The following is a 14,395-nucleotide window of genomic DNA, read 5'->3' on the forward strand; positions in this document are numbered from 1 at the left end:
CTCCAAGTAGCTTTGGAAAAACACTGTTAAATGAGAAATGGGATCTACTTCAGATTACAGTGAATTATCTGATGCTTTAACAAGTTTAACACAATCTGCTTAATTCACTTCCTTACCAAAAATTTGCAGCACAAAAAAAACTTTTGAAATAATAACAGAAATAATCAAGATTACTGGATTATCTTTACTAAAAAGAAGTAAACATACCTTAGCATCATCCATGAGATACCAACAGCCATTTGAATTCCTAACATAACAATAATAATGCCCTGAATTGCAACTTTGTCCCATATGAACTAAAACAGCATTCAGTCTATACATCAATGGACCTCCCTAAAAATTAAAAAATGAAGTGATCAATTATGTAGTTCAATAAATGTAATATTCTTAGAATCTTTTAAAAATGAACACGATCAATACAATCCACCATCACTGTGAATTTCGTTAAGAATAACATTGTGCCTATAAAGCTTTTGAAAACATTGTCATATAATTGGACTTCCAGAGAAGCAAATTTTATCATCATCACAAATGTAACACTTTGCTATAGCTAAAATCATGTCATACAAACATACATACAACTCAAAATATACAAAAACGTGCAGTTCTGATGAGTTACATTTGAACAGTGCATAATTTCTTTCGTTTGTTTGTTTTTACTGTTTTTTAGATCATGTGTAATTAAAGAATTTGTTTCTAAATAAACCGATGTTGAGAAAAATTTTCTCCAAGCAGCTACTGTATATTTGCATTAAAATGATTTTTTTTTTTTTTTTGATTTACCAGAACAAAGTTTTTTTCCTGCCTTTCCTTTCCTGATAAACTAAGACAATTAAAGGAGAAATGCCATGGAAGAAAAGAAATTAATACATTTAAATGGCAAAACAAGGGATACATCCCCATCATCTGAAAGGATATATATATACCTCTATCTCTACTACAACACCATCACAAGTGTGCACCAATATATAACAATTTACCACTGCCATTTTTATCAAATTTTATCATTGTATTGAATTTTTTATACTAGGTGATAGTAAACATTAGATATTAACAGTAGAAAATGTTAATTTACAGAAGCTAAAATCCTATACTATTAGGAAAATTTCACACCCACATACAAATCAATTTCGAGAATGAGGTTGATTTAATGCATGCTAAAAAACAAATCGCCCAGTCAGTAAAGTGGTATCAGAACAATGTACAACTTCATTCTGTTGTATGGTAGTTAAAAAAAAAAAAAAAACTGTGTGTGTGTGTGTGTATGTATATATATATGATATACAGTGGTACGCAACCCAAGAATGTTGCTTCTTTAGATGATGGTATGATTATTGCCCAAAGTATAAATCAATGAAGAATGAATATCAAATAAACATAGGAGATTTTATATGTCTTAGTGTGTACTGAAGAAGTTATAGGTACGGCATAGCATAATTTAGTATAGAGGGATTAAATTTAGTTTAGGAGTATAATAAAATTTGATGTGCTAATGTTACATCATAGTGTACTTAGACATGATCTGATTGTTTTATTATCTGCTAATTTATTTTGTTGGGAATACTTTTGTCAAGGACAAGTATTCCTGATCAACTGAATTTGTGCTAGTCTTTTATTTCATCTGCAAAACTAACAGTGAGTGTGTATCAAAATGCTATTTCAAAGACATGAAAAAACATAACAATTTTTCTTGTTTAAACAAATGATTCCAGCAACTGAATGCATTAGGAAGGTAAGTGGATTTTCTTATGTTATTAGAAAATCACAACACTTAACCTATATGAAATATATCTGTATGGAATGCATGATAGCAAAAGCAAGATATCTAGGACTATGAGGACATAAAAAAAAAAAAAATTTAAATAAAAATAATATAAATAAATCATAGTTTGACAATCTCCTAGCAACAATTACCTTTTCTGATTGAACTATGCACAATAGGGAGAAGACAATGCATTTAATTTTCAGCTTCATTTTCTTAATCATAGTAATATTTTATTCATTTTATTAAGTAATGACTCAATTCAATTCAATATTATTATCATCATCAATCTCCATGGAGTCAAGTAACTTAACGCAGGAGGTCCCACTATTACAACCGAAGTTCATAACACAATCCCTTAAATATATTCACTGTCTTTGCATTCATCATAACACTTCTCAAGGCAATGCATCCAATCACCAACCACTCTCCATGCAAAAAATTTCCCCCCCCCCCTCATAGCTTCTACAAATGATCTATCATTTTCCCTTTGTTTTTTCCACTATGTAAAACATCATCACTTAATTGGGCAACAGCTCCTTAATAACTTATATTCTCAATCATATTCTCGCCCCCCCCTTCTATTCACTAGGTTTTGCAACCATTACTTAAACATACTTTCTGATTTTCTTTTCTTTCTTAATCTTTCCCCCTTTTACCTTTATGTTGTTGAGGGTTTCAATTTCTTATAACTGCAACCATTATACAAGATAAGGTGGTTGGCCCTATGCCTCCTGGTGTATCCTATGTCTGTAGAAGCATTATGTTCTCAAGGTTGGTTTGCCTGCTCTTGAGGGAAGAACCCCCCCCAGATAAACTTGGCTATGTCTGAGAAATATCCTAATCTCCTCCATCATCTGAAGGTTCAGTTCCCATTCAGTTCATGGGAACTGAACCTGGGATACTCCTTTCCCAGGCATATGGTTGTAAAGCGCATAGCCACTCGGCTAACTGCACGGACCTGATTCTTTTCATGTAGATATTTCTAAAGAGAAAGACCCAAATAATGTGGCTCATGGACAATTCATCGCACAAACTATTCATCACAGGGAAATCATATTGCAGAAAAAATTCGACGAAAATTTTATTCACTAGAAAATTGAAATCAAATGATATTGAACTGATACTGATATATAAAAAGTAAATGCAGTGCAAGATAAATTTCACAAAACATAGTTTTTTATGTATTTATATATTATTTATTTAGATTTTCATAATATTTTTATTCTAATACAGTGAAAGCAATATTTTATTAAACGTTGAGTTTCCTAATATCTGTTTCGTCTTAAAAAGTTATATTTTTTCTTACTTAGATACTACAGGTTCTGTTGATAGAATATTAATATTTACAAAACTGGAATAGGGTGGTTTAGGGAGAAATGACACTATATTTAAGAATATTTATTCTGCGAACCATTCACTATTTTTCTGCACACTTATACACACATCCAGATGTGATACAAACACATGCATGTGCACACACACACACACACACACACACACACACACACACACACACACACACACACACACACACACACACACACACACATTTTATCTGAACTAATATAGATGAGGTGTTTCAGTTATTGAATGCATGGGTATTTTGAAAATGACTCCACTTTTCCTGCATAGGAAAGATATGTTATATGCTGTTATCGTTCACAGAGCTAGTTTAAGATCATAGGTGCACTTTTGAGTAATTATATTAAAGAAAATGATAATAAAAGTACATAAATGATATCATAATGATGTAAATCAAAATAAGCTAAATTGCCAACTGTGGCTGCAGCACTAGTCTTTACCTTTTCTCCAATACTGGTATTTTCAGATGAAGAAATTTTCTTACCTAAAAACAATTACAAACATCCATGCCTATTTTGCAAGTTTTGAACCCACAGTTCATTGGTGGGAGAGGGTACGCTATCTAGTCGGTTGTTAACGACATGATATATTGTAGTTTATTTTTGAACAGTTCATGAGAGAAGTAATTAATTACTTATTTCACTTTGGGAGCACGCATCTATCTATCTATCTATATCTATATATATATACATATATTAAAAATGTATTTAATGACTAAAAACCGAGGTTTTGAGTAAAAAAAACTTTATTAATACACATGACTAGTTTCGTCTGAGAATAGACTTCATCAGGTGTAAGCGAAAAGGACATAAAAAATATCATAGAAAAACCATACGAATACTGGATTTCTACACGCAGTGTAGAAATAGAAAATAGACTTTTCGAATTTAAAAAATCCTGATTTGGCAGAGTGTGATGGTAGTGCGAAGATCTTTTTTGAAACCTTGTCCTTTACAAGAGCAAGAATCTCTTCAGTATGGACATTTGCAAGAAGGGACACAATGTCAAAGCTTGCCATGATATCAGAGTTGGAAAATTTGAAGTCTTTAATCATGGAAATAGAGTCTGATGAGTTTTTAATGAAGGAAGATTTTCCTGTGAAGTATTTCAGAGAGGACGTGAGGTTTTTTGATAAGTCGTAGGTAGGTGAATCGATCGCAGTGTGTCAAGTAAGGCTTTTTTAAATTCGAAAAATCTATTTATAAACAAAACTCTGGTTAGCAATGGGAAGTCCATTATCTCCAGTCCTCGCAAACATCTTGGAAATTTCGAAGAAAAAGCAATTTCTTCCTCTTCATTAAAACCGAAGATATAGCTCTGCTACACAGATGATGTTTTCTTGATTTGGCCACATGGCTTAGATAACTTTAAAATATTTCAAAATCATTTAAATGATATTCATACAAATATTAAATTCACATATAAGCTAGAAATGGATGGCTCTCTTCCCTTCTTGGATATTCTACTAATCAAGTTGGCTGAACATATTAAATTCTCCATTTTTAGGAAGCCAGTGCATACTGATAGTTATGTTCACACTGACTCACACCATTATACACCACAGAAGTTCAGCATCATCTCAACTCTTGGTCACCAAGCAAGATATTTATTGTCAGGCGAACAAAAATTTCAAAATGAACTCAAACACCTTCAAAATACTTTTAAAAACAATGGATACTTTAGGAGTACTATTAATAGAATACTGTTTAACCGATGCAATCAACAACACAATGAAGATACAACTAATTCCAAAGGCTGCATTTCCTTACCTTATATTAGCTCTCTATCCCCAGTTTTAGCAAAAATTTTAAGGAAATACAATATCAAGACTTTTTTCACTTCTTTACCAAAACTCTACTCAATCTTAAGTCGCCCAAACGATAGACATAATAATCTCCAATATCCTGGTGTCTACAGAGTCCTCTGCCATTGCGGCAAACTGTACTATGGTCAAAAGGAAAAATCCATCAAACTCCGTCTAGAAGAGCACAAAAGAGACACTTCCTACAACAGAACTTGAGCTAGCGCTTTGTCCAGCCATGTATTATTTTTGGCAAACTCTAATGAAGAAGGCCTATAATATCAAATACAAAGGAATTTAACTAATGGCGTTCACAGATCTTATGATGAATTAGAGAGACTGATTCTAGAATCTAAGGAAATCGTTCTTAATCCCGTCCATATCAATAGCATCCTGAGTTATAGTTTGCCAGACTCTCACAGCTCTGCCATTCAATACTGGAGATCACGAGACCTTACATGCACGCATGGCCATGTTGGTACAGCCAGAGTTCTTTCTTCAATTTAAACATTAACCTCTGTTGTTTTATATTTCTGCTGTGTAGAAATCCAGTATTCGTATGGTTTTCTCTGATATTTTTTATGTCCTTTTCGCTTACACCTGATGAAGTCTGTTCTCAGACTAAACTAGTCATGTGTATTAATAAAGTTTTTTACTCAAAATCTCGGTTTTAGTCATTAAATAAATTTTTAATATGTTATCAAACCGAGTAAACCTTCTATTTAATATATATATATATATATATATATATATATATATATATATATATATTTTTTTTTTTTTTTTTGTTCCAGTAAAGAAGACTAAATATAAAATTTCATAGTGTCATAAAATACTAGTATTGGAGGAAAAGGTAAAGACTAGTATTGAAGCCATAGATGGCAATTTAGCTTATGCTGATTTACATAATGATGATGATGATGATGGTATTTATGTAATTTTATTATCTTTTTCTTTAATATAATTACTCAAAAAGTGCACCTATGATCTTAAACTAGCTCTGCAAACGATAGCAGTGTACAAGATGTCTTTACTATGCAAGAAAAGTGCAGCGATTTTCAAAATACACATGTATTCAATAACTGAAGCACATCACCTTCTACATTAGTTCAGATAAATTAGTTTGTACAAATATTTAAGAATTTAAAATATTCTTAAATATTTTATTCTTCCTATTAACAATTCTAACTATTAATAGTTAGAATAGTTAATAGGATTATGTAAATAGTTAACTATAAATATTAGTGTGAAAATAACTATTATCCCTAAATATTCTTAAATATGTTGCCCCTTTTTCCTTAACCACCCTATCACAGTTTTGTAAAAATTAATATCACCTACAGAGATTGTAATAACTAAGTATGAAAGAATATTAATAACTTTATAGGGAATAAAAAATTTCAGAAGACCATAGAATTTCAAAATTTCTTGTGAAGAATTTTGCAGACAGAAGTAAAGCACAATATGTGGGTAATAAATCCTTTACTTGAATTAGAGAGACTTTACTTGAATTATAACATTACAGATTCTTCTCTGGAAGAATAGTTTCTGGTTTACAACATAATGTTAAAGTCAGGTCTGCCAGTCTGACCAAATTCTGGATTTAAGAAACATTGAAAGTTGTCTAAAAATATCAGAATATTTCTTAGCTGCTCAACTAGCTGCCTCTGTAAGTTAGGCATTTGTGACCCAGCTTAAAAATCACAACAGAGTGAACACATTTGACAGAGGAGAGATTTTCATTATTCCATTTCTTTAACTCTACTCTACTCTCTTTTACACACACACACACACACACAGATATTTCAATTCATGACTTTAAATAACTAAATGCTCAATTAATTGATATCTTAAATGGGTTTGGTCAACAAACTGACTTATATGACCAGCTAAGGCCTAAATTAATCACAGAAAAGAAAAAGAAAGGAAAAATGAAGAATGGCTGGTTGAGAGAGAGCTGTGAATCTTGGCCTTATGCACCATGAGGCACAAAGAGGATAAGCAAAAGCAACAGACTTTCCAATGCAGTTGAATAAAATGAGGGATTACTAAACACATATTCAACTGAAATTTCCTTACAATATATGTGGAAGTATTTGAAAAAAAAATTCTGTGCCTTTTGTGCTATTCCTAAATGTAAAACCTTACTTGTAAAAAAAAAAAAAAAAAAAAATATATATATATATATATATATAAATAAATAAATATCGTCATCAAATTCCTGCCATGTACCCTCAAGGGGTGTACAGGATATGATAGTACTACATGAAAAAAATTACATCATTACTAACTTCCTATCTACAATTTTCCTCCAAATCAGTCTGTTACTTGTCAAGGCTTCAGCATTATCAGATCTTATATTTCTATCATCTAAGGTACTTTGTACCGTATCAATCCACCTATATGTTGGTCTTCCTCTGGGTCGTTTTCCTGCCAACCTGGCAGAGAACACTTGTTTTACTAATCTTTCTTTGCCATTCTGTTTAAGTGACCATACCACCTGAGATTAGCTCTGCTAACGCATTCTTGGATGTTGACAATGTCAAGTTATTTCCTAATATCCTCGTTTTTAATATGATATTGCCATTGATGCCATCTGTTCACGCCTATAATCTTTCTCAGGACTCTCATATCTGTGGTCTCTAGTCTTTGGTCAAGTGTTTTACTTCTGACCCAGCTCTTAGATCCATAAGTTAAAACTGGTTTGAACAGTGTCTTGTATACAGCTTATTTAGTGTTCCGACTAATTTCTCTCTTATTCCATATGAATTTATTCAATTGACTTCTACCATACCAGCTTTGCTGATTCTGTTGTCTATTTCTATATTAAATTTACCTTCTTCAGTAAAAATCTTGCCTAAGTAGCTGAAATGTTTCACTTGTTCCACAGGTTCTCCATTCATGACACAGTTGACATTTTCAATGATTCTGCCTATTTTCATTGTCTTTGTCTTTTTATTGCTGACCTTCATGCCATATCTATTACAACAGCTATTCAATTTAGTCAGAGAATCTTGCAGACTTGTAGCAGATGTATTTAGAAGTACAACATTATCCGCATAAAGCAAATAGCTGACATTAACATCTCCAATTTTGATATCATGTTTAATACCACTTTCCATCATAATGTGATCCACATAGATAATGAATAACAGAGGGGATAATGTACACTTGTCTCACACCAGATTTCACATTAAACCATCTTCCTGTACATCCTTCAATTCTAACCTAACTTACAACTCAAATACAGGCTAAGTATTGCTTGATATAATGCCCCATTGACACCATATAACTGTAGCGTACAGAAAAGCTTCTCTCTTTGCACCTTGTCATATGCCTTTTCCAAATCGACAAAACTTAAATACAGATCTCTGTTATATTCCCATGCTTTCTCGACTATTTGTCGTAAAGTGAAAATCTGATCCTGACAGCCTCTATTTGGCCTGAATCCAGCTTGTTCTTCACCAAGTTTTCTTCCACAATTCTTCTCAACCGTTTCTCAAGTATACTTGCATAGATCTTGCCAGGAACACTCAGTAGCGAAATACCTCTATAATTCTCACATTCAGTTTTATTTCCCTTTTTATATATTGGTACTATAAGAGCTCTACTCCAATCATCGGGAATTCGTCCCTCTGTACAGGCTTTCTGAACTATGCAGTGCAGCCACTGTAAGACTCTTATACCACCATACTTCAGCATTTCTGGTCGAATATCATCTACTCCTGCTGCCTTTCCACATTTCAAGCCTTTGATGGCTTTATCTACTTCAAGTATGGATATGTATTCCTGACTGCATGCCTGGTCAGTGTTTTTTACCACTGTGCTGTCATCACTACTTGTTTCATTTAGCAGCTTTTCAAAGTAATTACTCCATACTTCAAGGATATCTTTTTCTCCCGTTTTCATGTCACCTTTATCAACTCTAACTCCTTTTACAGCACTCTTTCCTCCATTCTTAAGCTTCTTCAACAACCTCCAGAATATTTTGCCACCTTCTTGATATTTATTTTCTATATTCTTGCCAAAGTCTTCTCATGAGTTTTGTTTAGCTAGTTTTACACAACGTTTAGCATTCTTGCATTTGTCCCTATATTCTCTAAGAGCACAAGCTAACTTATTTGACAGAAACTTTTGGTATGCTTTCTTCTTTTCCTTCACTGCCCCTTTAACTTCCTGTGTCCACCAGGGAGTTCTGATTTTTTTTATCCTTACAGACAACCTCACCACATGCCTCTCTGGCAGAATCAATCAATGTTTTCTTCAGAGTTTGCCACTGAATCTCCAAGGTTTGATTCCTGTTCTCAAACTCTTTCATTTTTTCTTCAATAATCTTTGTGTAGTTTAGTCTACAGTTCACACCTGAGAGCTGCTCAACTTTTATTTGCTTTAAAACTTTCTTACATGTTATTCTTTTCAATAAGAAATTCAATTTTATCTTCATCAAGACTAAATAGTGATCACTTCCAATTTCAAATCCTCTGTACACTCTGATGTCCTGCACCAGGGAGAAAACATCACTATCAACAATAACAGTCAAGGAGACTTTTCTTATTCCTAGCCTCTTCTCTCCATGTGAATTTGTGCACATTTTTATGTTGGAACATGGTGTTAGTAATAACCAGTCCATGTCCTGAGCAGAAATCCAACAGATATTTGCCATTATTATTTGCTTTGCTCTTTTCTCCAAATTTTCCCAAAATATTTTTGTATGTCTCACAATCATTTCCTACTCTGCTATTTAGATCCCCAACAAGGACCAACTTTTCATTTTTCATTGTGTCAGTTGCTTTTTCCAAAGCTTCAAAAAATTCCTCCACTTCTACCTTAGTAGAACCTTCTGTGGGACCACAGGTACAAATAAGTCTCATTGTCAGTTCCCCATTCTCATATTTGCCCACATTACTCTACTTGAGACTGACTGCCATTCAAGAAGATTAGCCTTGTATTTTGTGTTGAATACTATGGCTACTCCTTCTTTTCCTTGATTGTCATTGCCTGATTATAACATTTTGTATTTATTGCTCAGAAAGATCTCACCAGTTTTGGTCTTTTTTGTTTCAGTCACCCCTATTATGTCGATCTGGTACTTATCTAATTCCTCAGCTAGCTCCATTTCTTTGCCATTCAGGCTTCGTACGTTGATAGTACCGATCTTTAACTCTGGTGATGTTGAGTTGGGGGTTGTTTTCAGATTTGTTGCAGTAGCTGACTTTTCGCTGTTCACCCTGGTTCCCTGGCGAAAACAACGGGGGCCTTGTGTAACTGGGAGACGCCCCAGCTGGCATGAAATTTTGTCATGTTGTACCATCATTTTTTATTTTGGTTTAACCAATAAGAATACAAGTTGGTCGGCTAAATCCCAAATTGCCAGCCCATCCTCGTTCGTTCAGTATCCAAATAGATACCCAACAGGGTGCACCACGGGAAGTTGAGCATTGTACATTAGGTCAGGTCAGAAGACCTGGTCGGTTCTCCGCATTCCTTTAAAGGCTATGTGGAGGTCTCCTCTCAGTTATATAGCTTTGACCCTTAAGCACCCCGTAATGTTATAATTCATTTTAATAATCTAATTTCATTAAGAAATGCTTCAGATAACAGAGGAACCAGTGGTGTAGGTGTAGATTACATTACTTGAACTGCTTTTGAAACTTGCAAATTTATTATAGGGCAGCTATGACTCAACCACTCATCTTTTATATTCTTATGAAGTATACAAGAGATGATCTTGTATACTTCTGGTCTTTTATCCAGTAGATGGAGGTATATTTTGCAGACTGTTGAGCAGTACAAAAGTAACTTTTCTATGATGATTCTGACACAGAAGAGCTGCTGTTACTCTTTCTTTCTTTGTGGGAACTGTTTTCTCTAAGTATGAAGCATCTGTTAGTATAAATCTCTCCTCCCCTCTGCACAAACACACTTAAGAGATCTGATATTGTGAAGCTAATTTCATATCAGGGTAACTAGCTATGATTTTGCTGCCTTGCTGGTCTACCTTCATCTGAGAACAGCAATGATGTGTTTTCTCCCTACTCTAATTTGAGTATGGTGTTATGGTATATTATATTTAGAGCATAACTACAAAAACCTAAGTGCAGATAACAGTATGACATTGATGGCATTGTGTTGATTCTTTCATTTCCCAAGGTTTGGAAAGAACACATCAGAGAGATTGCCCAACTTTAATGGATAAACAGCCATAGAAAACATCTCTCCTATACAATTATTGATTAAATTGTATAGGAGAGATGAATAAAATTATTAACACAAACATATAACTTTCCAATGAGTGAATAAGCTCAGCTTCTTTGATTTGCAAAAATACTTTACCAGGTGAAGAAAAGAAACAAAGGATACAGAAAATCTTCAATGAATAAAGGAGCACCAATAAACTAGTTAATCCTATAGGATCATGTAAGGAGAACACATTAATGATGTAAAATACAAAAGGATAAAAAAAATCAGTGTCAACATTTCAATAGACCATCAAGATTTCCCACCTATTCTGTAATAAATTAACAATAGATATAGGTTATACATGTTACTGCCATTTCAGGTGCAAAAGATGGGCAATAATTACAATACTTGAAATGATGGTTCAAACATAATTTTCCAAGAAATTACAACAGAAATACTAATACTTCTTTTATATTTTTGTATAATAAGCATACTGTACGTAAGTGTACAAAAATAATAAATAAAAATATATGAATTTCTTACAATATTCAAGGGAGACAAATGCAGTTTAGGTGTAATCTTCTTCTTCTGCAGCTTTTCCCACTTAAGTAGGGTCGCTGTTTGTGGTGAGTCTCCTCCACAACTTCCTGTCTTGGGCTGTAGCCACATCCAAGTTCTTCATCCTCAAGTCCTCTTCCACCATCTCCCTCCATCTCTTCTTTGGCCATCCACGCTTCCGCTTCCCCTGCACATTCATCTGCATGACCTTTCTTCTCACATACTCTTCCTCTCTCGTCATCACATGACCAAACCATCTCAACCTTGCCTCCTGTATCTTTGCTCCTAAGTTCATAACTTTCACTGGTCCCCTTACATAGTCATTTCTCAGATGATCCTTTCTGGTCACACTGCACATCCACCTAAGTGTTCTCATCTCCGCTACCTCCATCCTGTTGATGTTATTTTTCCTCAGGGCCACAGTTTCCATAGCACACGTGATAGTTGATCTCACTACTGTCCTGTAGATTTTGCCTTTTAGATTGATCGGCACCCTCTTATCACATAGCACTCCAGCCATCGCTCTCCAGTTCCTCCATCCCACTTCCTTCTCAGCCTAACCATCCTCTTTCATTGTTGAACCTAAGTATCTAAAGTCACTGATCTTCCTGATGACATTTCCTTCCAGCTCCAGATCTGTCTCCTGGCTGCCATCCACTTTGCAACACATATACTCTGTCTTACTTCTGCTCAGTCTCATACCTCTCTCTTCCAGTACTTTCCACCAACTTTCCAGTTTGGCTGCCACTTCTTCTCTTGATTCTGCACACAGCACAATGTCATCTGCATACAACATAGTCCAAGGTGCATCTTCTCTCACCCCCTCCATCACAATATTAAATAGGAACAGACTTAATGCTGCCCCTTGATGCAAGCCAACTGTCACTGGAAAACTTTCTGTCTCTCCCAGGCAGGTCCGAACTCTTGTCTTCACATTTCTGTGCATCTTCTGCACCAGCCTGACATATTTCTCCGGTACCTTCTTCTCCCTCAGACACCACCTCCAGACTTCTTGCCTTGGCACTCTATCATACGCTTTCTCCAGATCAATAAATACCAGATGTAGCTCCCGTTGCTTCTCTCGAAACTTTTCCATCATCTGTCGTACTCCAAAGATAGCATCTGTGGTCGATCGACCAGGCATGAAGCCAAATTGCTCCTTTGCAATCTCCACCTCCTTCCTCAGTCTTCTATCAAGAACCCTTTCTAGGATTTTCATTGCGTGGGACATCAACTTCATTCCTCTGTGATTCTTACAGTCTTGTGCATCCCCTTTACCCTTGTAGATGGGGACAGGAGCACTTTTCCTCCATTCCTCGGGTATATTTTCCTGTTGGCAAACTTTCACGAACAGGTCCCACTGCAGGTCAATTCCCTCTTCACCCAGAGCCTTCCATGCCTCCACTGGAATCCTGCCTGGGTCCACCGATTTTCCATTCTTCATCTTCTTCATAGCCTCCTTCACTTCCACTCTACTGATGTTCTGCACCATCCCCTCAGAAGGCTGACCATCTTCTCTGTGAGTCCTCGCATTTTCCTCATTCAAAAGTCCCTCAAAGTATATTCTTCATCTGTTTCTTATGTCCACATCCCTCCATAATATTCTTCCTTCAGTGTCTTTGATCTGCCTCACATGTACAATGTCCTTTGAAGCCTTATTTCTACATTTTGCCAATCGATAAATCTTTCTCTGTCCTTCCTTTGTTTCTAATTGATCATAAAGGTCTTGATATGCCATGGCCTTTACCTGTGCAACAACTCTCTCTTGGCTTCTCGCTTTTTCTCTCTGTATTCCTCTCTGTCCTCTTCCACTCTTGACTCATCCCCCTTCTGCTTTGCTTTCCTCTTAACCATCACTGCTTAGGTTTAGGTGTAATACATAAAAAAATAATTGCTTATACTAGTATTCCTGGTGACAATAAATAGTATGGAAAAAAACACATTGTAATCAGTTATTGTGAATCTCTTTCAGAGAAATCAAAATCAATGTCTTCTTACACTAGATGCATAATGGTTTGCAATAAGTAAAGCAATTAACAGCATCATGGAATCAATGGTGACTGACAAAGTTGTAAAAGTAAATTGTTTTCAGAGTAATTCCTCCAACTCACTCTCTGAAGTGCCACAGCTATTTAATTCTGGTGGTGAAGAGGTCAGCTAATATTCAAATAAATACATCACATTATTTTTTTTTTATTAAAACCCAACCCAAAAATTCATTATCAGAATAGGGCATTATTCATTCTGAGAGAAAAAGAAAGATTTTGGATCATCTTGTATATCCCTTTATCAGTTTTAACTATGTGCACTATCCTGGCTTATGCATGCTCTTGAGGTCATGTGACTGTTTAACAGGAATGAGGGTTTAACTTTATACAATAAAGTTAAATCCTTTAAATGTGTGGAAATCAGTACCTAGATATAGCAGCTTTTCATTTAGACATGTAGCTAGATCCAACTATTCTGAAAGCTGGCAGAATAGCTGGATCTAGCTACATGTCTAAAAACTGCTAATATAATGTAGACATTCTATATTCCACTGTTTTAACTTATGTACTGCTCTCTACAATAATGATCTCTGAATTTGTTTCTATGTTAACATGTATGCATGCGCAACATGCTTACATACAGAAACAAATTCTACCATTACTTATAATGAATAACAATTATTAGATATCAATACGTATCGGTATTCCATTCGCGGTATGTAATGATAAAAAAAACCAGAT

The 14,395-nt window shown here is 34.8% G+C and overlaps 1 protein-coding gene across 1 annotated transcript in view; it reads right to left on the reverse strand.

Moving 5' to 3' along the window:
• The window catches only part of LOC150103061 (uncharacterized), a 234,394-nt gene that overhangs the window by 87,459 nt on the left and 132,540 nt on the right, over positions 1-14,395 (reverse strand). Inside the window, exon 9 of the mRNA XM_090398078.1 lies at positions 208-333. Within this exon, the coding sequence (XP_090254204.1) occupies positions 208-333 (126 nt within the window). The remainder of the gene's footprint in view (positions 1-207; positions 334-14,395) is intronic.

Source organism: Typopeltis vanoorti, chromosome 9 (genome assembly GCF_054136105.1).
Source record: "Typopeltis vanoorti isolate ZY-2024b chromosome 9, IOZ_Tvanoo_1.0, whole genome shotgun sequence".
Classification (NCBI taxonomy): domain Eukaryota; kingdom Metazoa; phylum Arthropoda; class Arachnida; order Uropygi; family Thelyphonidae; genus Typopeltis; species Typopeltis vanoorti.